This window comes from Heptranchias perlo, chromosome 14 (genome assembly GCF_035084215.1).
Source record: "Heptranchias perlo isolate sHepPer1 chromosome 14, sHepPer1.hap1, whole genome shotgun sequence".
Taxonomy (NCBI): domain Eukaryota; kingdom Metazoa; phylum Chordata; class Chondrichthyes; order Hexanchiformes; family Hexanchidae; genus Heptranchias; species Heptranchias perlo.
Window position 1 is genome coordinate 19,491,643 of NC_090338.1, and position 26,879 is coordinate 19,518,521.

General features: G+C 41.4%; 1 protein-coding gene across 1 annotated transcript in view; it reads right to left on the reverse strand.

The window, feature by feature from the left end:
• Positions 1-409: 409 nt before the first annotated feature.
• lars1b (leucyl-tRNA synthetase 1b) overlaps positions 410-26,879 on the reverse strand; it is a 78,924-nt gene continuing 52,454 nt past the window's right edge. Inside the window, exons 17-31 of the mRNA XM_067995897.1 lie at positions 25,912-25,985; positions 18,973-19,111; positions 17,918-18,130; positions 17,522-17,579; positions 17,328-17,391; positions 15,621-15,804; positions 14,527-14,617; positions 14,260-14,400; positions 12,510-12,650; positions 9,984-10,094; positions 8,763-8,873; positions 7,497-7,601; positions 6,101-6,196; positions 5,165-5,297; positions 410-786 (exon numbers count right to left, since the gene is read on the reverse strand). Coding sequence (XP_067851998.1) covers positions 581-786; positions 5,165-5,297; positions 6,101-6,196; positions 7,497-7,601; positions 8,763-8,873; positions 9,984-10,094; positions 12,510-12,650; positions 14,260-14,400; positions 14,527-14,617; positions 15,621-15,804; positions 17,328-17,391; positions 17,522-17,579; positions 17,918-18,130; positions 18,973-19,111; positions 25,912-25,985 — 1,867 coding nt within the window. The 3' untranslated portion in view covers positions 410-580. The remainder of the gene's footprint in view (positions 787-5,164; positions 5,298-6,100; positions 6,197-7,496; positions 7,602-8,762; positions 8,874-9,983; positions 10,095-12,509; positions 12,651-14,259; positions 14,401-14,526; positions 14,618-15,620; positions 15,805-17,327; positions 17,392-17,521; positions 17,580-17,917; positions 18,131-18,972; positions 19,112-25,911; positions 25,986-26,879) is intronic.

Consider the following 26,879-nt stretch of genomic DNA (forward strand, 5'->3'; position numbering starts at 1 on the left):
GCTGGAAAGTGGGATTAAGCTGTATAGCTCTTTTTCGGCCAGTACGGACACAGTGGGCCAAATGGCCTCCTTCTGGGCCATAACTTTCTGTGATTTCATGATTCTAAAGCTCAAAGATCTCATATTGAAGCCACATTCAGCAACCAATCTTGATGCCTTTGCAAGTGTAGTCTCAGAACTTAGTTCATTTAAAGGCAGTCTCTAGCAAGGGGACAGGGAACGGACAGATTAGTGCATCCACTTTGTTTACTATCTACTAGCAGGTTCCAAGAAACCAATACCTGCAAACAATCTTCTGGGAACCTGTCTTAATTCTCCCACTTATCAATTCAAGCTTGTGACTCTGCTTCCGGGTATAACACTCTGCTGGCGACTCTCAGAAAAAAATAATCAGTAAAACATCAATGGATGCATTCTTATTTCACTTTATTCCGTCCATTTCATTCATCTACAAATTAACAATTAAAATGCATATTTAATGTTTGCAATGAAATATAATGGTGAAGGCAGGTCACTGCCAATAGAGAAGTATTACAGCTGACAACTGAGGTGAAGGCAAAGGGCTTTATTCTGTTGTGGATCAATGTACCAGGTAGATCAAAGTATCGCCCACATCAAGCTTCAAGCCATTGTCAGTTAGGTGGATCTTTTTCTCAGTCAGGTCTATGTGAAAGGACGCTTTCTCAGAAATGGTCACTTTACCCATGGATTCCTTCCCAAGGATTGGAACCTGTCGTGGGCCCAGTACAGGATCTTCGTACCTCATCAGCTTCACTCTTGCAAGATCTAAAAAACAGAAAGATAAATGGTTTTATTCTGTTGCAATGTACATCATGTCAATTAAAAGTTGACATTTTAGTTAAACAAGCTGACAGGAAGAATATGGTTTGTATAGGCTTACAAGCAACATGCCTGGTTTGAAGCTTTCCTCACTTCTCTGGTTGAGCAAATATCTCAAGTTCCCCCAACATATGCTTTGAGAAATGTTAGTTTATTAACAACTGAAACTAATACGGATTATTATCTTAATTTTAATCAATCACTTAATAAATATTAAAAATACACAGGGAGCAATGAGATACACTAAAACTAGCAGGCTATGCATTGGATTTATTGTACTTCTTAAAACTATTACTGAAAGTTATTTTTCCCCTGTCGATTTAGACCCTTCTCTTACAGCATCTTTCATTCATCAACTGTCCAGTTCCCAGGTATCTGTCAAAGTTGCACTGATTGGCCATTGGAAAGCACACACAAGCAACAAGGGTTGATTTGCAGTCTGAGCTTCTCTTCTTTAGAAAACCATCTCTTCTCAGGCTTTTCCCTTCCCCCCACTCCCAAAGGTTATCCAGCCAAAGATTAGGAAGTCCCAGAGAATGGTGGACCCGTGGAACAGACTGCCAGCTCACGCCGTGAACGCTGATTTGTTGAATTCCTTCAAACAAGAGCTGGACTAGTTTCTGGCTGGGGCAGAGATCACCTCATACAAAAGGTGTGTAACTGTATAACATTAATCAGAGCCAGAGTGGTCTCCTGGACTAGTTTTGATTGTCTAAGGGTGTCAGAGGAATTTTCCAGATTTTTCCCCCCCTAATTGGCCTGGGTTTTTAATCTGGTTTTTCGCCTCTCCCAGGAGATTACATGGCTTTTGAGTGGTGTGGGAGTGTATCATAGAAGATTTACGGCACAGAAGGAGGCCATTCAGCCCATTGTGACCACGCTGGCCGAAAATGAGCCACCCAACCTAATCCCACCTTCCAACACTTGGTCCGTAGCCTTGTAGGTTACGGCACTTCAAGTGCATATCCAAGTACTTTTTAAATGCGATGAGAGTTTCTGCCTCTACCACCCTTTCGGGCATTGAGTTCCAGACCCCCACCACCCTTTGGGTGAAAAGATTTTCCTCAGCTCCCCTCTAATCCTTCTACCAAACACTTTAAATCTTTGCCCCTGGTTATTGACCTCTCTACTAAGGGAAATAGGTCCTTCCTAAACTCTCTATCTAGGCCCTTCATAACTTTGTACAACTCAAATAAATCACCCTCAGCCTCCACTGTTCCAAAGAAAACAACCACAGCCTATCCAATCTTTCCTCGTAGCTAAAATTCTCCAGTCCTGGCAACATCCTCGTAAATCTCCTCTGTACCCTCTTTAGTGCAATTACATCCTTCCTGTAACATGGTGACCAGAACTGTACGCAGTACTCAAGCTGTGGCCTAACTAGTGTTCTACAGTTCTAGCATAACCTCCCTTCTCTTATATTCTATATCTCGGCTAATAAAGGAAAGTACCCCGTATGCCTTCTTAACCACCTGCTACCTTCAGGGATCTGTGGACATGAGCTCCAATGTTCCTCACTTCCTCTACAATGCTCAGTATCCTCCCATTGATTGTTTGTTCCCTTGCCTTGTTTGCCCTCCCCAAATGCATTACCTCATACTGCTCCGGATTGAATTCCATTTGCCACTTTTCTGCCCATCTGACTAGTCCATTGATAGCTCCCTGCAGTCTACAGCTTTCCTCCTCACTATCAACCACACGGCCAATTTTTGTATCATCTACAAACTTCTTAATCATGCCCCCTACATTTAAGTCCAAATCATTAATATATACCACAAAAAGCAAGGGACTGAGTACTGACCCCACTGGAACCCCACTGGAAACAGCCTTCCAGACACAAAAACACCCGTCGACCATTATCGTTTGCTTCCTGCCACTGAGCCAATTTTGGATCCAACTTGTCATTTCCCCTTGGATTCCAAGGGCTTGTACTTTTTTGATCAGTCTGCCATGTGGGACCTTGTCAAAAGCCTTGCTAAAATCCATGTAGACTACATCAAACACTACCCTCATCGACCCTCCTAGTTACCTCCTCAAAAAATTCAATCAAGTTAGTCAGACATGACCTTCCTTTAACAAATCCAAGCTAACTGTCCTTGATTAATCCATGACTTTCAAAGTGACAGTTTATCCTCTCCCTCAGAATTGATTCCAATAATTTGCCCACCACCGAGGTTAGACTGACTGGCCTGTAATTACTCGGTCTATCCCTCACTCCCTTTTTAAACAACGGTACAATGTTAGCAGTTCTCCAATCCTCCGGCACCATTCCTGTATCCAGGGAGGATTGCAAAATGATGTATGTATTATGATGCACAAGGCATCGCAGTTGTGTGGGACAGGCTGGATGGACCAGTGGATCTTTTCCTGTCCGTTATTGTTCGCATCTTCATAAGCCATCTTGGGCCAAAACCACATACCACACTACAACACAGCATGTTAGCATACAAATGTGTTGTATCAACCTGCCACTTCAACCATGAGCCCTGATGTGGTCCTGATAGCAAACACTATACCAAACATCCGCAATCACTCTTTACCCATTCTAGGATGAATAATGCAAGGTCAAAAGAATGAATAGTGAACAGGAAGATACTGAAAACTCAAATGGCATTGATGGACACAACCAGGAGTCAAGGACTAGTTGATTACTGTACTTTCAATACAATGAATTGAATTTATCTCCAATCTCTCTCTTCCCTGTCCACTTGTATCACACATTAACTAAGATTCAGTGATTAAATTAAGCCACATGAATTAGTATCACTAAAATTAGAGATCAATAAACCACTGTTTCTCAAACCAAATGCATTGGGTGAAGCAGAAAAACATTTATAGAACCAGACAATTGTACATAAGACTAAGAGATAGGAGCAAGACTTGGCTATTCAGCCCCTCGAGCCTGCTCCGCCATTTCACGAGATCATGGCTGATCTGATTTTTACCTCAACTCCATTTTCCCGCCCTTTCCCCATATCCTTTGACTCCCTTGCTGATCAAAAATTTGTCTAACTCAGTCTTGAATGTATTCAATGACACAGCCTCCACAGCTTTTTGGGGTAAAGAATTCCAAAGATTCACGACCCTCTGGGAGAAGAAATTCCTCCTCATTTCCGTCTTAAACGGGCAACCCTTTATTCTGAGACTATGCCCCCTAGTTTTAGATTCCTCCATGAGGGGCAACATCCTCTCAACATCTACTCTATCGAGTCCCCTCAGGACAGTGATCCCACAAATCCAAGCATAAGATTGTGTAATTTAAGAATCCAGATCTTATTATACCTTTAATTTTTTTTTATTGACTGGGACAAATAATGGTATATTTTGACTATTCATTTTGCATATTATCAACGTCTCTTCATTTTTGGCAAAGATGAAGTGTGGAGCATTCTCCTTTTTGACCAATGGTGCCTATTATGTAGATATGTCTTGAGGCCCCTGCAGGATTCTACAAACATGGATTTCAGTAGTATGAAGGCAGGGCTCCTAAAATGCAAATTAATTACTAGCCATATGTAAAGTTTTGTTTAATAAAGGCTCACATAGATAGACATTCTGCATTGTAAGGATCAGTGAGCACAAACACTGGTAACTACCCTCAAAGACAAGTACATTCCTGACAAAAAGCCCCAATTTTGTTGGGTTTATAGTTCACTGATCTAATTTCAAAGTTAAATGTGAAACAAAATAATTTGAATTAAAAAGAAATACTCTCCCATCTTCTCCCTGAAACACTGCTTCAATTTATTAAGACTCCAAACTGATTTCAGCTAAAATAGGGTAAAATAATTAATTCTAAAAAACAGAATAAACAGGACAATCCTACGTCTAACACAACCATTCTAAAAAAAGAGAATGAGTCATTTCCCAATTGGATACTATTGCTCTGAAGTATCCAATGATCATCATGCGAAGAAGTGCTCATTTAATACAACTGCAGCTTTGCCAAATCGCAAAGCTGCACCACAAAAAGGGACGGTGCGGGACTATGCCTGAAACTGGCCACACAGCATTCACAACCTCAGCTGGATACTCACAAGGTGATGCAGAGAGAAGCCAAGGTGTAATATTAAAAATAAAGACAATATTGGAAGGTACATTATAGATGGACACTGTCAGGCATCTCCAATAGCTGCCTATAAGCAAGGGGTTGGTGGCACGTCCATTTCCCACTCCCCGAAGCAAGAGGAAGGGATGTAGTTTGGGGTTTAAAAAGGCATTAAAACTTTGAAAAATCTGGGATACAAAATGAAAATACAGACTACATGTTTCATTAATGGTAAAGTTGGGAATGAACAAGACTGATAAAACTCATCAGTTATACCTTTAATACCCTTGTCAATCTTCATTAGTCTTCGAACTACAGTGTCCTTTTTATCACCCTGTCGGATGTCAATCCTTGTAGAGAAATGTCCATTTGCTGGCTGGGGGTTCACTAAGAACAGGGACACACTGGGCTGTGAAAAAGCACAGGAACACCAAATCAAGAAATGGATTTCAAAACAAAGCTGTACACTTCAAAATCTTGCCTTCAGGTTCTCACCAAAGGAATCATCAGAAGCCCAAATGCAACAGAATACTCAGAGTTCAGGACAGAAAACTCAGTGGCAGGTCGTGTTGGTCCATCATTACACCATGTCAAAAGGCAGCATGACACAGCTTCATGCCCATCTCACTTCCTTGTTCAGTGATTTCTCATTCTCATCTATAGGGAAGGTTGTCAAGAACAGGTACTTCTTCCAAAGTAGAATTGAAATCGGTGGAGCTTTATGGAGCAACTTACCTTTCTATCCTTTCAACCAAAAATTGTGGTGTGCATGTGGATCTGCAGGGAGTGGGGGAGAGAAGTGAGCAGGAGAGGATGATTTTTTAGAATTCAGAATCATGTGAGATTCTTTTAAGTTTGGGTCACATTTAGAAGTCTATCACTAAACTGGTTTGTAAAAATCTTTAGAGGACACAAAACGACCACAATATTGAGTATGAAGGATGCTAATAGGCTGTACAGCCTCATGATTAATCCTGGCTCTTGGTATGGAAGAAGGTTATCACTATGGTGCTTTTGTTCCATATTGTAGGATATCTCAGAACGGGGAACATTCCATGGTGCACTTATTCAAATATAACCACCTTCCCTGGACTTAGGTTTATTGTAAAAATACATAGAACACCTCTGCTTGGACAGCAGTCTCCCAAACCACACCTCTGTTCTAGATAACCAGAGGAGCTTTTAGTTTGATGCACCTCTTCCTCATCTTACCTCTGTTCTAAATGCACAGAAAGGCTTTCCTGGACAGCAATCTTCTCGGATTTTATCATCTGCCTCTGTTGCAAACAACACGTCGATATGGTCCAGCTATGACAGGAAGAAAGAGAGATCACCATTAAGTATCTTCATCACACAAGTAGTCAGGTTTCATTGAAACATTCCTTTTTTGATCACCAAACGCTGTTTAGGTCATCAAGAGAAAGAACTGTTTGTCTGCAGTTTCATGCACTTCTGCCATGAACCTCCCCATATCTCTACTAGAGCATCTGAAGCAATACATGTCATCAAACTTTCCTGGGCATGTTACATCACTGCAATTAATGGGAAATTCCAATCTATTTAGTACAACCCAAACATGCATTGTGATTCTCCATGTGCAAGCACAAAGTCTAGAACAAAAACATTGCAGAGGCACCCAGAAAGCTTAACAATTGCAGGATAGCAGCTTTAAACAGCACTGTGGGAGTACCTTCACCACACGGACTGTAGCGGTTCAAGAAGGCGGCTCATCACCACCTTCTCAAGGGCAATTAGGGATGGGCAATAAATGCTGGCCTTGCCAGCGACACCCACATCCCATGAACGAATAATAATAAAAAAATTAGTAAGTGTCAGTGTGCATGCACAAAGATTGGAATCCAAAGAGCCACAGTGCATGCCAGGGGTACACTTCACTTTCAACAATTTCCATCTTAATCCCACCTCCAGATCACTAACCCGTCCACACTCACAGTTGGGAATTCCCCTCATATATTCACATAGGAATTTCCCCCTCCCCCGCTGCCACTCATTAGTGTGTCAGGAATTTATTGCCCGTCTCTATGTCCTTACGTTTAATTTCAGAGTGCAGGATGATAATTAGCGTACAGCAATTTCCTTTAGTGTTTAATCAGTACTTAAAACCCATGTAATGAATTCTCCCAATGAGAAAAGCCTTTTGTGTTACTGCTTATAATTTCCTCATGCATTTCACCTGGCGACATAAATTGGCCGTAATCTCTCTGCAGCAGTAAATAACTGCTTTCATAGCAAGTGAGAAACATTCACTTTCAAACTGGTATTTTCTCTGTAAAACTACTGGGAACTTGATATCAGAAGCGTTCTAACATTTTTCCTTTTAGCAAATGTAAAGCAGCTACAATGTCACCTCCCCAAACTGCCAGAGGGTACTACACAAAGCACCCACTCACCACCACCTCTCCTCATCGTACTTGGATTGCATGAGGGCACACAACAATAGCAAGTAGCACCCAGAGTTGGGCTGGAAGTTCTTCAGGTACCCTTCGCTAACCCTTATTATTATTATTTGTTTCCTCAGAAGTGATCAGATCCTGGACATTTGCTACTGATTTTTGTGACCCACATTAGTTCTTTCAGTGGTACTTGCCTCCAGCGAGTTCGTTAAATAGACAATGTTCTCCATCAAGACACTCCGTTCATCAAACTCCAGCTCCAGGTCAAGAACTCGAGGTCCATTCTTCTCCAGATTTTCCTATAGTAAAAGATAAAAGCAAACAATGCAGTATCATGAGTAGGTATATTCAGAGATAACTGCTGCTCCTGGGGCTGAACACGCGAGCTGCAGGCACACACATGGTTTGAGGTATCGGTAGTACTGTATGAGCTGGCCAGTATTAAGGAGTGCGAGAAATAGGCAGTTTGTTCTTATGGTGGGACTGAACCCTTTCTCCTGTAAATAAAACTAGCCACCCAACTCCATATTGATGTAAAAGCAGCATCTTCACTGTCGCAGTATTGGTTCAAATTACACCAATGATTAAAATGCATTCATTTATAATAAATGATTATGTGCGTGGAAGTCCTTTACATCTATACAAACGATAAATTTTTCATCAAAGGATCCCACCCGAAATGTTAGCCTATCTTCTCTCTTTCAGATGCTGATTGATCTGCGGTATATTTCTAGCATTTTCTGTTTTATTTCAGACTAGCAGTATTCAGCGTTTTCTTATCTCTACTGTGAGTAATTTAAAATTGCAGAGTTAATCAAACAGTAACAGACTAGAAGAGACAGTTCAAATCTAAGTAGGTTGTTCAGGAACTACGAAACGAGTCAAACAAAATACGTAATTAGGGAGAATAATAGCAGATTAAAAAAAGTAATTTGGACAAGTGTAAAGTACTGCACATAACAACAAAGCATTTATATAGAGCCTTTAACATAGAAAAACATCCCAAGGTACTTCACAGATGCATAATCAGACAAAAAATTGACACCGAGCCAAAGGCTTGGTCAAAGAGATGGATTTTAAGTCGTGTCTTATAGGAGAGGTTGATGGAGAGGCAGCGGTTTAGGGAGGGAATTCCAGAGCTTTGAGCCTAGATGGCTGATGACTCAGCCGCTAATGAGGCGGGGGGGGGGGGGGGGGGGCAAAGGGATTTTGTGACACACAAGAGGCCAGAATTGGAGGAACACAAGGTTTCTCAAAGGGTTGTAGGGCTGGAGAAGGTTACAGAGATATAAAAATGAACTTAAAATGTGCATTTATGTAGGAGTTTTAGTTCACTATAAGTTATGGGGGATGGGACTCTATCTCCTCCAGCCTCCACTTCAATTTGTACTAGAACAAACACAATTGTACCTAAGCCCATGATAAACACACTCATCATACACTGACATCTAAGCATTTACCTTGATCATAGCTACAAATGGCATGACTTTCTTCATATACTTCTTCAGTTCGGGCAGGTCTTTCAGTTCAACTGCGATGATTTTATTGTCTGGCAGTTGACCACCATTTTTCTAAAATATAATCATTCACAATGGAGTCAAAACTTTTGCAAGCACTTTCATTTGCACAGAATATCTGAAATACTCAAAGTAGGAAGAGTTAATTATCTGTGGGGCCTCTGCATCAAAATCTACTCAATTTAAGAAAAACAAATTACAAATATTGAACTTTTATAAAATCAATAATCAGATACAGTTATAATATCAGTTTATATATCAATACTACCACATGAAAATATAGAATTTTGTACCCTTTCCTCAAATTGAAAACCATCCAAGGCTGGGGCAACTGGACTAGTTGATTATAATCCACATGGAGTCCCTATGATAGTAGTTTACAATTAACCTATTAATTTTATTTTTGCCGGTATGGAAGGTGTTGAGAGAGAGAGAGAGAGAGAAAAAAAAAGACGATGTTCCAACGTATTTTTGCAGTGAGGCGTGCTCACAAAGCACTACTAAAAAAAAACCAGGCTAACTGGTTACTCACCTCATTGCTCTTGTTAAGATATTCTTGGTACAGAATAACTACCACATTTGCCAACATAACAGTCACTGCACTGCAAAAATTAATTTCTCTGAAGAGCTTTGCAATGTGAAAAAGTACAATATAAAAACAAGTATTACTGTTTTAAAATGGCACAGATGCACGTCTGGGATTAAGTTGCCTATTCGTGCTCTCATCTGTAATTCCGGCAAATTGTGGCATAAATTCACCACTGGAGGGTTGGGGAGCACAACAGTCTAACTTATGGCGTTCGCTGCCAATATCGTCCATGTTACATCTGTTGATTACTAATCAACATCAATTAGCCTTTGAAAAAGGAAGCAACACAAATTTCACAATAAACTTCAGAACAGAGGAAGGGAGGATAATGAAGCATTTAAACATTAACTTTTTAAAAAAAAAATTGCTAGTAGATACTTTAAGCAATATTAATGGAGAGACCATTAAGGAGATTTAATTGTTATTAATTGTGAATATGAGACTATATAAAACTAAAGAAATGATGTGTGTAATAAAATACAAAAGTAGAAGTTGCAGATGAATGCTGTGTGAAGATACTGAAAAGATTAACACAAATGCCATTAAAACTTGTGTCATGAAACATCGAAACTTGCCTCATAGTGCTTGCGCAGCAGCAGAAGGGTAGTGTGCTGCCATGGAGGGTAGTTCTTTGCCACATAGATATTGCAGTGAGAAGGCTTGTGTGTTGGTTTTGCATCTCCTTTCTGCAATGGAACATTTCACAGCTGTTATGTACAATACATGCAGAGTCAGGACATATCCCATAGCACATGTACCCACTTAGATACATCCTAGACATCAGCAGGTTAAAACCACCAATCCCCCTTCATCAGCATCAGGAATTAAAGGCACAATTCACATGGTCAGTGGCACAAAATATGGCTCAAAAGTAGAATTTATAAATCCAGGAATATTGAAAACAATAATTACAGAAATCAGGGAGTAGAATTCAAAGGTGTAATCTAATTTTGTGGAGGTGATATTTATAAATTTCTCAAACTTTGCTTTTGTGGTTTCGGATGTCATCAGAGCCCATTAGATTACAGCCTTAGATACATAGAAGCTGGAGTTAGATCTATTATTCTTTGTGCAAACCCCTCTCAGCAAATTATCTTAGAAAACTAAGTCAGGTATAATGTGAAAAATAATCCAAAAGTGGTAGACATTATAGAAATAAAGCAGGTCAAAAACTACTTCATATTACTTTCTCCATACAAAACAGAATATGAAGACAGTTTTCAGTATGTCACCCTTCACTTTCTGAATTACTCCAAGGACGGACCTGGGCAACACTCAGCAACTCCTTTCACAGATGAGATTAGGAACTCCCTGTGTAGTGTTGGGCCTATGGACCCACGTCCTACCAACTCTACTACATTGATGCTCCAACACATGCAATCCAAAACACTATGGCCACTTTACTGGATCCCATTATTCAACTTCAGAACCTTTAAAGAAACACTGCGTTGTAGATTTTCTGATCAGACCTCTGATCAGGTGTTAGTTGGACAGTATATTAGTACCCACTCAACAGCTAATGTGCTGACACACCATAATTTTGTGGGTTCAGCTTTATTTACAGAACATGGCACTACAGTGACCTAGCATCAAGAGCTTGACATTGAGGTGGTGGGGAGGGTCCAGATACCAGTGTATCCTCTGGCTGGAAAGAGATTCATTTTAGGAGTGTGATGGATAAAATTTAAAGGATAATTAAAAGGAAAATTAAAACCATACAAAAGTAGGTGGCTATATACGAGGGCAAAAATGTTGGCAGTTTTTACAAAGGCTTCCAATATTTTTAATGTGCTAACAGGACTCCTGTGGTGTTGCTCAAGGTGAGTTGGAGGACGCAGTGATTTATAACAGGGGCGTTTATAACACGAGGGATAACATCAGGGCCATCGATTTCTAGTGACTGAATAAGTCAAATTCTGTTCTTATTGGTATTCTGGAATTTTTATTGGTGTTTTAGGGATCAAATTCCACAACTGTCCATTATTTTGTGAAAACCATAAAACCTTTGTTTTCCATATATTTCTTTACCTACATATTTAATTTTTATCCTTTATCATTTTAAAGCTGAGAATATACAGCAAGATGGTATGCAAGATGCACCAGTTGGAGGTACAGTCCATCCCTGATAGTTCAAAGTTGCTTTTTTTTGCACAAAAATTATGCAGTTATTTCAGTTAAGTAATGTAAATAACAAAGAATTTAATGCTAAAAAATGTAATTAGCAGATAATCTGAATTAAGCGATGATGAATTAAAAAGACTACAGACATTTAGCAGTACTCAAAATACTGCAATAAATATTCTTCTGCATCTCTTTAAATACACTATCACATACAGTACAGCCCCTGGCAACCCTAGATGCCCACTTCATATGAGTAGGATTATAACTCAATAATATTCTAGCTCAAATTGCGGTAAATTGCTTAGAAGTGTAACTGATGTGATTGATTCCTCATTTAAATGTTACAATTGGGAACCCAAAAGAAAATTAATTAATTAGAGCACTAGAGCTGGCCTGAGTGATCTCTGCCCATATTTCCAATCAGTTACATCCATTTACCTGGCATAACTGATCAGAAAATCAACCTCACTGACAAATGTCTGCTTGCTTTTCTCATGAACTGTTCCCGTAGACAGTCTCAAAAGAACAAACAGATGACAGGTTAGGTACAAACAAGCCTCAACGCATGACATCTATGGGAAAGTACAAGTGTGGGGATCAATGTGTGCCAAGGCAGCACAACACGTAGTTCTAACACACATACTTATGAACTGGCTAGACAGAGTTGGGCATGCCATTCTTTACATATGCAGTTACCAATCTCAACTGTGCCACTGTGTGAAAGCTGAGATCAGATAGCAGCAAATTGCACACAGCAAGGGAGGAGGAAGAAAAATATCACCCAAGCCATTCTTCACCACCGGGGTCATTAACTAGCATTGGTAGGAATTTGGGAGCCAGGTTCATCTGCCTACTTTGTAATCCAGGAATGGTGCTTACAAAAGAGAGATCAATCAATAAAGGCTAAGCTTGTGCTTTGTAACTGAAGCCAGAGGTTTACTTTAAAACATATTATAACTTATGATGTAAATTCTTCCTACTTTTCCTTTTCCAGCAACCATATAATTCTTGGCACGGAGTCGAACGTCATGTGCAGTTTCCATTAGATACTGAGATGAACGAATGAGGATTTCATCCACAGGTCCAGCCACTGGCCATCTTGCCTTCATCAGTGACTCAGTCTACAAAAAGAGTTAAATATGGGATTCAAATTCAATAATATTAAACACAAGCTATATGAACAGATGTTAGCCACATGTGACTTCTTTAAAGGATTAAAATCCAGAATAGGGCTTAAAATGGTTTTATCCTAAAGTTCAGTGAAATCAAACAACTCTATATATTTTATTTTTTGCAGGATTTAAAAAAAAAATCTTACTTATAGATCTATCTGCACAAAACTGGGACGCCCAGCCAGGCCACTTGTCGTAGTAGTCTCACCTTCGAGTCAGAAAGTTGATGGTTCAAATGCCACTCCATCCCTTTTGGACGAGACGTTAAACAGAGGCCTCTCTGTTTTATATCCACCTGCCCTCTCAGGTGGATATAAAAGGTTCCATGACACTATTCTCCTAGTATCCTGGCCAACATTTATCCCTCAAGGACAACACCATTAAAAAAATTAACTTTTCTTAAATCTCAATGCGGTTAGTGGGAGCTTGCTGTGTGCAAGTTAGCTGTTGTATTTTGCACATTTTTAAAATTCGTTCATGGGGTGTGGGTGTCGCTGGCAAGGCCAGCATTTATTGCCCATCCCTACTTGCCCTTGAGAAGGTGGTGGTGAGCCGCCTTCTTGAACCGCTGCAGTCCGTATGGTGAAGGTTCTCCCACAGTGCTGTTAGGAAGGGAGTTCCAGGAATTTGACCCAGCGACGATGAAGGAACGGCGATATATTTCCAAGTCGGGATGGTGTGTGACTTGGAGGGGAACGTGCAGGTGGTGTTGTTCCCATGTGCCTGCTGCTCTTGTCCTTCTAGGTGGTAGAGGTCGCAGGTTTGGGCGGTGCTGTTGAAGGGCGAGTTGCTGCAGTGCATCCTGTGGATGGTACACACTGCAGCCACAGTGCGCTGGTGGTGAAGGGAGTGAATGTTTAGGGTGGTGGATGGGGTGCCAATCAAGCAGGCTGCTTTGTCCTGGATGGTGTCCAGACTAACACTTGCTAGGAAATAGTTCATGGCTGCCAGAACACATTTTAGTTAGGATCGTTATAGTTGTTATAAAGATACTGCTTTCATCCCATCAATTTGGACAAATTCAAATTAAGATCTCACAAATGAAAAGTCACGAGTACACACCCACTCCCCACCCTGTTTTTCCTTTGATCATGACTTTCAAGAAATCCCCCAGATGGGAAATTTCTCTGTTGTTTTTATAAAGTAATTAAGGGACTGGGTGGGCTGTTAAGATTTGTTTTGTTGTAGCTGCATGTATTCAGATCCAGTCGGATGTAGTGTGATCTGGGGATTCCTAGAGTCAAAAGACAATGTTCTAAACAGATGACAGCATGCGCTTCCTGCAAGTGTACAACTCCACATCACATTCACATGTATTAAAATAGAACTGACTATGAATCAGTGGAATACATCAAAATAATGCAGTTTGGGAGATCTAGAATAACTTTACCGTTTAACTACTGATCATGGCTTATTTTAAATAAACGTTACTAACTTCCTCATGGGAATTAGTTTTTCTAGATGCAATTTTCTGTAGTGTGACTTGTTGTCCAAGAAGTGCCTCTTTTCTTAAGTATATTGTGTTCGTTACTTAAGAGCCTTATTGTAACAGCAGCACCTTTCCTAGAAGTGTCCAGATATGCTCACAAAGGTGGGGGCATATTGGAGCCAGCAGCAGAGTCTGGATCTCAATGAACTGGAAGACCAGGTCCTGGTGCATTCCTTCAACAGCAACTTCACGGTACTTGTCCTTTGCTGCCTAGAACACAAATTGTAAAATCATCACTCAAAGCTCTGGGTGTGTGTCCCTTGGGGCTTCCATTAAATCAAACAGAACAAAAATTCCTGGCAGGGTGAATTATTTATTTGCAATGATGGAACATACCTGGAATTCAAAGAAGCCTGTTTTCAAAGCTTCCTTGAACATCATCTTCTCATAGTGCTGTTCTGTCTTCAGAATTCCAGCATTCATCTCACTAGAATAATGCACTGAAGTAAGTAACTTAGGCACACATGCTCAGAAGCACTCTCAAGATTTTGCAAATTACCAAAAAAATAAACACATTCTTGAACTGTGTACTATCAACAGTAGCCATGGAAAGGCCATTACAGTTGAAGCATGGAGGTGGAAAAATAAACAATAAGGAATTAAAAAATATACGCCAGACATTGATCACAAGTTGGTTATGGAAGAGAAGAACCATTCGGCCCATCTTAGTCATTCACCCAGACTGATCCTAAAGTCCCCCCAAATCAGCACTCAATTGTTTCCTAAAAGATTCCAGGGTTTTCACCTCCACTACTCTTCCTGGAAGTCTACTTCATATGCTCATCACTCTCCATCAAAGGAAAAAATTCCTGACACCAGTTCTAAATTTAGCTTTTACTAGTTTGAAACTATGTCCCTTTTTCAACCCTCAGTGTTTAATTTAAAGTAATATTCTGGATTTACTTTGTCCATTTCCTTAACTATCTTATGCATTTCTATAAGATCACCTCTCAGTTTCCTCTTTTCCCGGATGAAAAGTCCAAGTTTTGAATAACTCAAACTTCTGACATTAAGGTTCAGGCTTGTGTCACTTTCCTGCATTGCCTCCAGTGCTTGAATATCTTCCTCGTAGCTCAGTGACCAGGACTGGATGCAGGACTCAGAGACCAGAGCACTGTACAGTTTGGTCACAATTTCCTTATACTTGTGTTTTACTGTGGGCAATCACAGTAATATGCCCAGGCATGACCATTTTCCAGAACTAACAGTCAGGGTCATCTGAAAACAACTTTTATATGTACACTACCTATCACACTGCATCATATATGCTGTTTATCATGGAAATAATGTATAATGCACTTTAACTGAAGAACTACAATTATTTAAAAAATGTTAGTCATAACAAATGCTATTACAGGATGACTGACCATTTTAAGGACTGCTGTGAGTAGTTAACACGGACATCTTCAAATACAAATGCCATGCATTACCTGGCAAAAACTCGATCGTTGAAGGTGTTGGCAGGCCCACTCCGAAGGCTCTCATGGTTTGCAATCATCTCCTTCACCCATTCCACCCAGGTGTAGAGTCGCAGGATACCTGCATCAGCCATCGTTTCTACAAAGTTAGCATCTTCCACTGTGTCACCAGCGTCAGCAAGAGCAAGGCGCATTCCTGGGGACAAAGTTGTGTCAAAGGAGTAAAATGTATAGTTAACTCATGGATACTCATCCTGACTGGTCAGGTGGTGTAAATAACCATCTATCACTGCCCAACGTAAAACAAGGACAAATACAATTTGCATCTAATCTACTATAAATCAAATACTATTATTTAAATTAAGATTATACCTCTAGGTACCACCGAATGGTAAGGCACATATTCTTGCTCATAATTACCCACACAACAGACGCCCAGTCTCTCTTGCCTCCTTGCCAACTGGTGGCATGAAGCAATGCTGAGCACGGGTGAGGTGCTTTCTCAGAAAGAGGCACTTAAATTAAATAATCTATTCTTGCATGCCTGCGAGCAATTGAATGAAGATGAACATCAGCCGGTGAATGGGAATCAATTCAACCAGGGAATGATGTTTAAATGAAGTAACTTAAGTTGCATGGTGCTTATTGTTTAGAGTATGAACAGTTTCAACTTTTAAATAAATGTAAGTGTTGGGGTTGTAGAGAAAAGTATTCTGGATTTAGTCCATTTTTGTACCAGTGTTCTTGTAAAAGGCCATCAGTATCCTCTATTTCCTTGATACAAGAAAGTATTAATACCTGTGGTATTTTACTACAGTTCTAATACACCTGTGAAAAACTTCTAACATCCCTCTTGTGATAATTCTAAGTTTATGCCCCTGGTTACTGATTTGGCAGCCAGTGGAAACAATCTTTTGCTACTTATCCTCTCGAAATCTTTCATAATTTTGAAAACTTATCAGATTTTGCTCCCCACCTTCCCCAAATCCAATGAGAAAAACCAACAATTTCTTCAAAACCATAACCCATCATTCTTGCTATAATTCTAGTGAATCCTCACTGTACATGCTCCGTTTTGTAGCTCTAATATTCTTCCCATTGAGATTCCCAAAACTGCACATAATATTCCAATTGTGGCTTGACCAATGTCTTGTGCATATTCAGCAAAATTTCCATGTTTTTATTTTCAATGTTCCCGCGTGTAAAACACCAAAATGCTGTTTGCTTTTATTACGGATTTTTCTATCTGCATTCTTACCTTTAGATATCTACGTATCTGCAATGCTCAATCTCCGTTCCTCCACTTTGTTAAAAATCTGTCAAGTACACTATTTAGGGTATACTTCCCTTCACTGTTCTTTTCCCCCCTCATAATTCATTACCCTGCATTGAACTGCACCAACCACCTACCTGCCTATTCCATTAACTGGTTTATATCCTCCTGCGATATTCTGATTGTATCAACTGGGAATTAATTGTAGATTATTTCTCAATTAGACCCTCATTAATAATGTCACAATAATTCATCATTTTGTAAAAATGCCCTCACACGGTTAGTGACACCCTCCTGGCCATATCTGCACGAATATATGCAATCCCATGCAAGTAATCGCACTGGGGTGGCAAGTGCTGTACAAATGTGTCTGCTTTGTATAGGGAAGCTGCTAATTCTAATGAATTAAACTCACTTGGGGGGCAAGAGGGAAGGCGATTACTTACCATCTGTAGAGAATTTGTCCACTGCTTCAGACAGAGTAAGGAAATTCCCTGTGGATTTAGACATCTAAAGGAAAGAGAATTTATGCAAGAAATAGTCTATAAAATAATTTACATTAATATTCAAATACACGTCAATTCAGTGGAAGTCATACAATTCTAAATTGTGCTTTAACATAGTATAAATTATATTGTACCTTTTCCGAATTCAGTAGCAAGTGTCCATTCGCTCTTACAGCTTGAGGCCACTTCATACTGCAATTTAAGAAAAAAAAGTTAGTTGTACAAAAAAATCTTTTAGCAGTTGTCTCCTTTCATCTACACATATTTTCTCCCAAATTAGCTTCTCCTTTCCCCTCACTAGCTTCCTAAGTCAGGATAACAAGACTGTTAAAGCCGCTAGCATCTCCACTAATGACCCTCATCACCAGGAAAGATGTGGTACAGAAAAAGACCCACTCAAAGACAACCCATGTAGACTAGCAAATAAGTGTAGGCCTTCTCTACAGGAAGACAGGGTATGGGTTAAGCATCTCATGTAAGTATTCACTGATTTCATATGCAAATGTTATTACTGAATGATGTGACCTTACCTGTCATTGGGCCACATGGCAACATGGTTATACAGGTAGTATGAGAGATGGTTTGGAACCAAGTCTTTCCCAGAGACTCGTACATTCACTGGATACCAATACTCAAATTCCTTTCTCAGTTGGTCTAGACTCTGTTTAGGAATCTGAGTCTTTGGGAATGAAGCGCCCTTCAAAAAGATATAATCCCAAACTTCTCTGGTCATCTGTTCTGGTCTGAGGGAATAAAGATCAACCATAGATCAATGCTGGCAGAACTCTGCTATTGCAGAAAGAGTTTGCAATCAGTGCATTTTTAAAAAAATGTAAGCACTGGAAATGGAATATTTTTCAAACCCTTGATGCTTATCGTTAATTAATTTTATTATTATCGCAAACTAATTTCAGCAGCAGCCAACAGGGCCAAGGCTGGACTCAAACTAGATTTCAGAGGCGAAAGGACAGTCCTAATAGACACTGCATCTAGTCCCTAAAAGGCTGATCATTTATTAGCTACAGCTTGTTGTGCTCTGTGGCACTAAATGCAAGTATACTCCAAGTACTATGGTTGAAAAAGTTTTGCTTTAGCTATGAAACTGCAATAATTGAATTGATAGTAGGAGTGGATGGGTCCAAAAATATCGGAATCAAACTGCAGAATTCCTACTGCAGTTAGATTGTTGTGAAAGGTTGGTCTTGCCTTACTGAAGATGGTCAATAGTCAACGTTATTAAAAAAGAAATAGTGTGTACTGATAATAGGATAGTCTGGACTGCTCATCTGGAACAAATAATTCCAATGTTTCTCCATGTTACTACAACTGTTCTTTTCAACCTACAAGGCAGACTTTAGTTCAATCTTAAAAGGTGAACATTACCTGTGCAGTCTTTAAAATAATTATTTTGGGAGCACAAGATGTACTGCCTGTTATTGATGGATCATTACACTTACTATACACACAGAATCAGTCACAAGTGCTAACTAATATTTTGATTATTATGCATCATTGTGAGCAGTAACTTGCATTACAAAGTAAAATTGTTGCTCCTTACACTTGTTTTAAGAACTAATTTTCCCACCTGATGCCCAGTGGGCCAGACGTTTGACCATTCAGAGATCCCCCATGTAGTAGGTGAGCCACTGTGTAGTATGCCATGTAAATTGTGGAATCAGAGAGAGATTCTATCAGCCATTGGTCATCCCATGGCAAACGAGAACCTGAAAGAATAAAAGGTACAAATTATTGATAAGCTGTCAAACAAGTTGCATTGCTCTCGTACCCCTTATGTACAGCAAGATGTTGAAGGATTATACATTGCGGACAGAAAAAACAGTGGCAGCTCAGCAGGATGGAAAAAGTGAAAATTGACAGGTGGTGTGCTGAAAGCACAAAGAAGAGAAAGGTTTTGAGGGAGCTTCTGAAAACAGAGAGGGAGGTAACTATGAATAAGATTCTAGGGAGGGAAGACAGGGTGCAGTTTGGAAAAAGTATCCATCAATGGTGGTGTGGGGTGAGCAGGGGACAAAGTGTTAATTATATCATTTGATTTATATCAATTAGTGTTAATTGTATTCAGGTGGTGTGTGTCAATTGGGACTCTCTTGTATCCTTTTTATATGAGAGTTTATGTAGGGTGTGTGTGTGTCTCTGTGAATAAAGGCTTGGAAACAACTAAGACCAGGCACTAGTATTCTGCCCTTCACCATTTGGCTATCCAATTTATAACAAGGAGTGGCCAGCACGTATCAAATGGAGTAGAAGATGCATATGGACATGTAAGGCTGGAAGAGATTATTGAGGTAGAGTTGGGCAATTTGAAGGATTTGAAAGTGAAGATGAGACTCTTGACGTCTACAATCTTGCAGTTTGCCAGTTTGGCTCAGTTGGTAGCACTCTTGCCCCAGAGTTAATTTTACCAAAATTGAGGTAAATTGTCAGCCCGGAGCTTTGCTAACCCAAATATAGCAAAGAACAAACACCAGGGCCCACGTATGACCAGGGAGGCGGGTTGGCAGCGGGGGGCGACTGAGCGCATAACCCGCCCAGTAAAATCTGTCCGTTCCCCACGCGATCGTGGGTAAATTGAAGCCCCTTAACATGGCTTCCGGGTTTCCCGTCGGAAACTGGCGCAGCAGGCGGACTGTGCGCCCGCATCACAGGCTGTCAGCTGGAGGAGCCTTATTTAAAGGGGCACTCCACCAACGACTGATCCTGCAGCAAAGAACCACACAGCACCATGGAGCAGCCCAGGGGAAAGGCTGCCCCCAGGTTTAATGATGCCCCACTCCAGGTCTTACTGGATGGGGTGAGGAGGAGGAGGAGGAGGAGGGAGATCTTCTACCCGGCAGACGGGAGGAAGTGGCCTGCCTCTGCCACCAAGAAGGCGTGGCTTGAGGTGGCAAAGAAGGACAGCAGCAGCAACGTCTCCTGCACCTGGATACAGTGCAGGAAGTGCTTCAATGACCTAACTAGATCAGCCAAAGTGAGTACACTTACTCATTTTCCTACACTCTGTCTTTCACTTCACCGCCCCCACCCCCCAACTCATTCTGTACAGCCAACACTACTCTATCACATCACTCCTCACACCCACTCAAATCTCATCCTCAACTTACTTGCACTTACTCACCTCCCCAGTACTCATCCCACCACTACCACTCAACCCAATCCTCATACAATGTCATGGCTCTGTCTCATACTCCCCCTCTGAAGCATCTCTTTCACGGTTAGCCTCACCCAAACCAATGCATTCAGCGGTTGGCCACGTCACCATTCCTCACTCACGCCTCTCTACTTTCTCCCCTTATAGGAGAAGAGAGACCAGAAAGCACAGGAGAGGGCGAAGACCGGAGGGAGGCCACAACATCAGGTCGTCCTCATGGACGCAGAGCAGGAGGCTCTTGAATTGAGCCGCATCCTTGAGTGCCTGTCTGTCAGGGACGCCAAGACTGCCACCCGACAAACGGCTGGTGACAGAACTTTAACATTCAGCACTCACAATAGCAAATGATGTTAACATGCCTTGCCATCTTCAGCACCTCAACATCTGTCATCATGCTTAATATTGCCTTCTCTTCTCTTACAGGGCCTTCAGCGACTGCCTCTGAGGGAGCACTGTCACATCTGAGCGAGCCATCCACCAGCGCAGACACACACACCTCGGTGGGTCCCTGTCCTCAGTTAGTCGGGGTCGCACATGGTCACCACACACGTGAGCACGAGCAGATACTGGTGGCAGGGGTAGCTGTGAAGAGACCACGTCGGTGGGGGCATTCTTCTCCAGGATCTGCTCAGCTGGACACAGATACTGAACCCTGGGGGGCCATCCTTTAAAAGGGGAATGATCGAGGGGCAGCAGCACATTTGCAAGTGCTGGAACAGGTGCCACGCGCACTCTCCACAATCTCGCAGAGGATGGACGAGTCCAACTCCTGCATGAGTGGAATGGTGGCACAGGTACAGGAGGGGACCTCCGAGATACCGTCACAGGATGTGAGGGCATCTCTGAGATAGCGTTGCGGGTAAGTGCCGGAATGTCTGCGATGGAGGGAAGGCTAGCCTCCGTCGAGCCTCAAGCACGGCTCACCACGAGTCCATTGAGGCCCTGACAATGGCCCTTCAGACTCAGGGTGAGCAACTTTCTGCCGCTTTAAACAGGCAGGCAGATACACTAGCACTGGCCTTACAAGGCTTCACATGTCGTCCAGCAGGGTGATAGGAGTGATGTGGGCCTGGCCCAGTAGAGGGATGATGGCGAAAGGGGACATGGAAGTGGGGACGCCACTCAAAGCGCTTCCACGTCTCACCCATTGCCCCCCTCTCAACCAGTACCTGCAATACTGCCTCTGCTCCCGGTGGTCGAGTCACAGGTGCAGGTGGAGCAGTCTTTGGAGGGGCCCTCACGGGCACCGAAACCCAGAGGGCGTCGGCCCAAAGCATCTAGTCGGTCAGGGCATGAACAAGAGCAATCTGCCACTATCTCTGCTGCAGCCACAGGAGAAGCACTACGTAGGAGTAGTAGGAACCGTAAGGCAAAGGTTTTGTGAGCACAAAGGAGATGCACAAGAGTGTTTGACTCTTTGTCACGTTTTTTATTTATATTTGATTTTTGTTCAACTCACATTAAATATTTAATATCACCACTACTGCCACGTCTTGGCCATTCTTGACTGGCTTGTGTAATAAGTCCCTTTCAAGAGGTTCACCATGAACATCCACACTTGATGTCACCCTACAGTGAGAGTATGTGTAGTTGCAAGACTATTTTGTGAAGGTGCCTGTGGCACAGCACTGTGTTGTGGAGCTCCACGTGGCGGAGGTGGACGGCGTGCCTGGCGAGGCTGGTGATGTTGCTCTTCCTCGGATGAAGTGATGAATGCAGCTACGGCACCCCCCGTCCTGATAGTGTGAGTTTGAGCGGGTCCGCAAAGTAGGTAATTGTGTTTGCAGAGCAGAGTTTAGGGTATAAATTAGTCACTTTGAGTGGAAAGACAAAGGTGTTGCAGCCAAAACTTTGAAGTGACAGGAGTGCCCTGCTGCAATAAATGAGGTATTCCCCCACAACTGTCAAAAAATCCTTTGCATCTCCCACAGGCTGCTGGCTGAAGCACATCTGCTCCAACAGGGAGTGTTTCCCACAGCACAGGAAACACGCTGAGGCTCCTTCAAAATTGCACCCCTGCCAAAATCTCCAGTCAATGAGGTCTGTCAAGTATCTTAACTACCTAAATAAGTATCTAAATTATCATCCTGCTGGCTTTAATTGCCACTGGGAGTCCCGCATGAGGGAGCTGCGCGCACACCCGAACGTGCCATTGGGGAACCTGGAAGTGAGCGGGTTGGAGCCGGGCTCCGAACCTGCTCCGGGATTCCGCCATTTTTGGAGCCTTCCCCCCCCCCCCACCCCCCCGCCCCCAACGCACCCGCTGGCCATCCGAAAATCGGCCCCCAGCTCTCAGTTCATAAGAGACTGTCTGTTTACTGAAACAACTGTCAAGCTGTTTACACAAGAAAAAGGTGGTGGGACAAACCCTGAGCAATCATATACAGCACATATACTGTATTCCTAAATTATGTATTCTCTTCATATGAACTGCTTCATTGACTATCATGAGCTGAATAGACGATGCAAGTTAAGACTAGGCTCCTTCCAAGCGGAAGGATTTTTTGAAACTAGCATATCAGATCACCAATCGCCAAGTCATATTTCCTCATCTCCAACTAGCCACTCAGAGTAAGATCAGCCAATGCCCTCTGCAGTAGTGACCGAGAGTCGAAAAGGGTGTGTTGCCTATCTGGTGCATGGGTAAAGGACATCAGGAAGCAACTGGAGAGGAACTTGGAAACGGAAGGGGAGGATCTAGTTGTCGTGGTCCATGTTGGCACCAATGACATAAGGAATAAAGAGGAGGTCCTGCTAAGGGAATATCAGAAGCTAGGAGCTAAATTAACAAGCAGGACCTCACGGGTGGTAATCACAGGATTACTACCTGAGTCACGTGCTAAATTGGCACAGGGATAGGTAGATCAGGAAGATGAATGCGTGGCTGAAGACTGGTATGGGAAAGAGGGGTTCCATTTCATGGGACACTGACACCAGTACTGGGACAGGAAGCTGTATCGCTGGGATGGGCTCCACCTGAACCGGAATGGGACCAGAGTCCTAGCGGAAAGGATAAATAGGGCGGTGCATAAGGCTTTAAACTAGCAAGATGGGGAGAGGGATCTGACAGCAACAAAAAAAGCCTAAAGATGAAAGAAACAGGAGATGAGTGTAAAGGTCAGACCAGGGTAAGGAATAAAGATAACAAATACAGTTATAAAACAGAAGTATAAAAGGACTGTTAAAAACAAAGTAAAAGGAACAACTATTAAAGATGAATTAAACTGCCTGTACAGCAATGTGCACAGTGTCCAAAATAAAACGGGGGAACTGAAGGCAATAATCCATAGCGAGGAACCAGATGTAGTAGGAATAATGAAACATGGCTACATAAAGAACAGGACTGGCAACCAAATATTGCAGTTTATAACATAATCAGAAATAATAGGGAAGGAAGAAGGTGGGGTGGGCGGATGGAGTAGCTGTACTAATTAGAGATAACAAAATGGCAGTAGAAAAAAAAGGACATAACTAATAGAAGGCTAGAAACAGAGTCCATATGGATTGTAATAAAAGATAAGGGATCGATCACGCTAATAGGGGCATGCTACAGACCACCTAATAGTGGAAGAGAGGTGGAAGAAGAAATATGTAAGCAAATATGCAAAACGAGTAAAGGACACAGAATAATAATCATGGAAGATTTTAACTACACCGAAGTAAACTGGCAAGAAGAGGTAGGTAATGGGGAATGGAGTTTTTTAGACAATGTGTGCAGGATTCCTTTCTTACCCAGTATATAAAAAGCCTAACAAGAGAGGAAGCACTGCTGGATCTAGTAATAGGAAATGAACCAGAACAGATAAGAGAAGTAAGCATTGGGGAACATCTAGACAAAAGCGATCACAGCATAATAAGGTTTAAGATAAAGATTGAGAAGACATAAGTACGACAAAGATCAAAGCAATAAATTGAAAAAAAAACTGATTTTAAGAGGATGAGAATGGAACTAGGGAAAATAAACTGGAAACATTTACTGACAAACAAAGAAATAGAACAGCAGTGGGAAACGTTTACAACAGTGATCAATATAGTCCAGGAGAAATATATCCCACTTAAAAGCAAGAACAAGCTAGCCAGTAATGACATACCATGGATGAATAAAGAAATAAGGGCAAAATTGAAACTAAAGAAAAAGGCATACACTAAGTACATATACAACAAAGAGGAGGATGACAAAACGAATATGAAAAGGTTAGGAAAGAAGTCAAAAAAACAGTTAGGAAGGCAAAGAGAAACTACAAAATTAAATTATCAAGGAATTTAAAAAGAAAAAGTAAAGTATTCTACAGACACAAAAATAACAAAAGAAAAATCAGGATAGGGATAGGGCCAAGGCCACTAAGGGATACGCACGATAAACTCACAGGTAATGACAGAGAAATGGCAGAAATATTAAATAATTACTTTGCCTCAGTATTTACCAGGGAGACTAATATGGTGGGCATGACATTAGAAGAAGAGATCAAAAAAGATAGACACATTTAAGATAGAAAGGGGAGAGATAATTGATAAACTAATAAAACTTCAAGAGGACAAACCCTTGGTCTGGCTGGATTGCATCCAGGCATATTAAAAGAAGTCAGGGAAGAGATAGTCTCCTTACCTAAGGAAGGATATACTTAAAGCAGGGTGCAATGAAGGTTCACTAGATTGATTCCTAGGATGAGAGGGTTGTCCTATGAGGAGAGATTGAGTAGGATGGGCCTATATTCTCTGGAGTTTAAAAGAATGAGGGGTGATCTCATTGAAATATGTAAAATTCTTAGTGGGCTTGACAGAGCAGATGGTGGAGAGTCTAGAATTAGGAGTCATAGTCTCAAGAAAAGGGGTCGGCCATTTAGGACCAAGATGAGGAAAGATTTCTTTTGGACATTAAGGGAATCAAGGGATATGGGGATAGGGCGGGAAAGTAGAGTTGAAGTAGAAGATCAGCCATGATCTTATTGAATGGCGGAGCAGCCTCAAGGGGCCGTGTGGCCTATTCCTGCTATTTCTTATGTTCTAATAGCAGAGGCAGCATTACATATATATATAAAACTTCATTAGAAAAGGGAATAGTGCCAGAGGACTGGCAGGCAGTTAATGTGATTCCTATACTTAAAAGGGGAGATAGAACAAGTCCAGGGAACCATAGACCAATTAGTTTAACGTCGGTGGTAGGAAAGATAATGGAATCTATACACAAAGATATAATAGAAAAACATCTAGAAATGAAAAATATAATAAAGAATAATCAGCACGGATTTCAAAAGGGAAGGTCATGCTTGACCAACCTTATTGAATTCTTTGAAGAAGTAACAGAAAGGGTAGACGTAATAGATTTGGATTTTCAAAAGGCCTTTGATAAGGTACCGCATAGTAGACTCATGACTAATGTCAGAGCAGGTGCGGTCAGGGGACAAGTAGCAGAATGGATAGCAAGTTGGCTACAAAACAAAAGAGAGAGTAGGGGTTAAAGGTAGTTACTCAGACTAGCAAAAGATGGGAAGTGGTGTTCCACAGGGATCAGTGCTGGAACCACAGTTGTTCACTATTTACATAAACAATTTGGACTCTGGAATCGGAAACACAACTTCAAAATTTGCGGACGACACCAAAATGGGGGGTATAGTTAATACTGAGGAGGACTGTGACAAAACACAGGAAGACTTTAACAAACTTGCAGAATGGATGTGTAATTGGCAAATGAATTTCAATATAGGTAAGTGTGAGGTGGCGCATTTTGGTAGGAAGAATAAGGAGGCCACGTACTGCTTAGATAATAAGAGTCTATATGGGGTAGAGGAGCAGAGGGATCTGGGGGTAAAGATACACAAATCACAAAGTATTGATGCAGGTTAATAACGTCATAAAAAAGCAAACAAAGCACTGGGATTCATTTCTCGAAGGATAGATTGAAAAGCACGGAAGTTATGTTAAACTTGTATAGAACCTTGGTTAGACCACACCAAGAGTAGTGTGAACAGTTCTGGTCACCATATTATAAAAAGGATATAGAGGAATTGGAGAAGGTGCAAAAAAGATTTACTAGGATTATACCAGAGCTGAGAGGTTTTACCTATCAGGAAAGAATGAGCAGGCTGGGGCTCTTTTCTCTAGAAAAAGACTGTGGGGTGACCGGATAGAGGTCTTTAAGATTATGAAATGGTTTGATAGGGTAGATGTAGAGAAGATGTTTCCACTTGTGGGGGGAGACCAGAACCAGGGGCCAAAAATATAAGATAGTCCCTAATAAATCCAATAGGGAACTCAGGAGAAACTTCTTTACCCAGAGAGCGGTACTCAAAAAACATTGGTAATATCATCTCAACACTTCAATA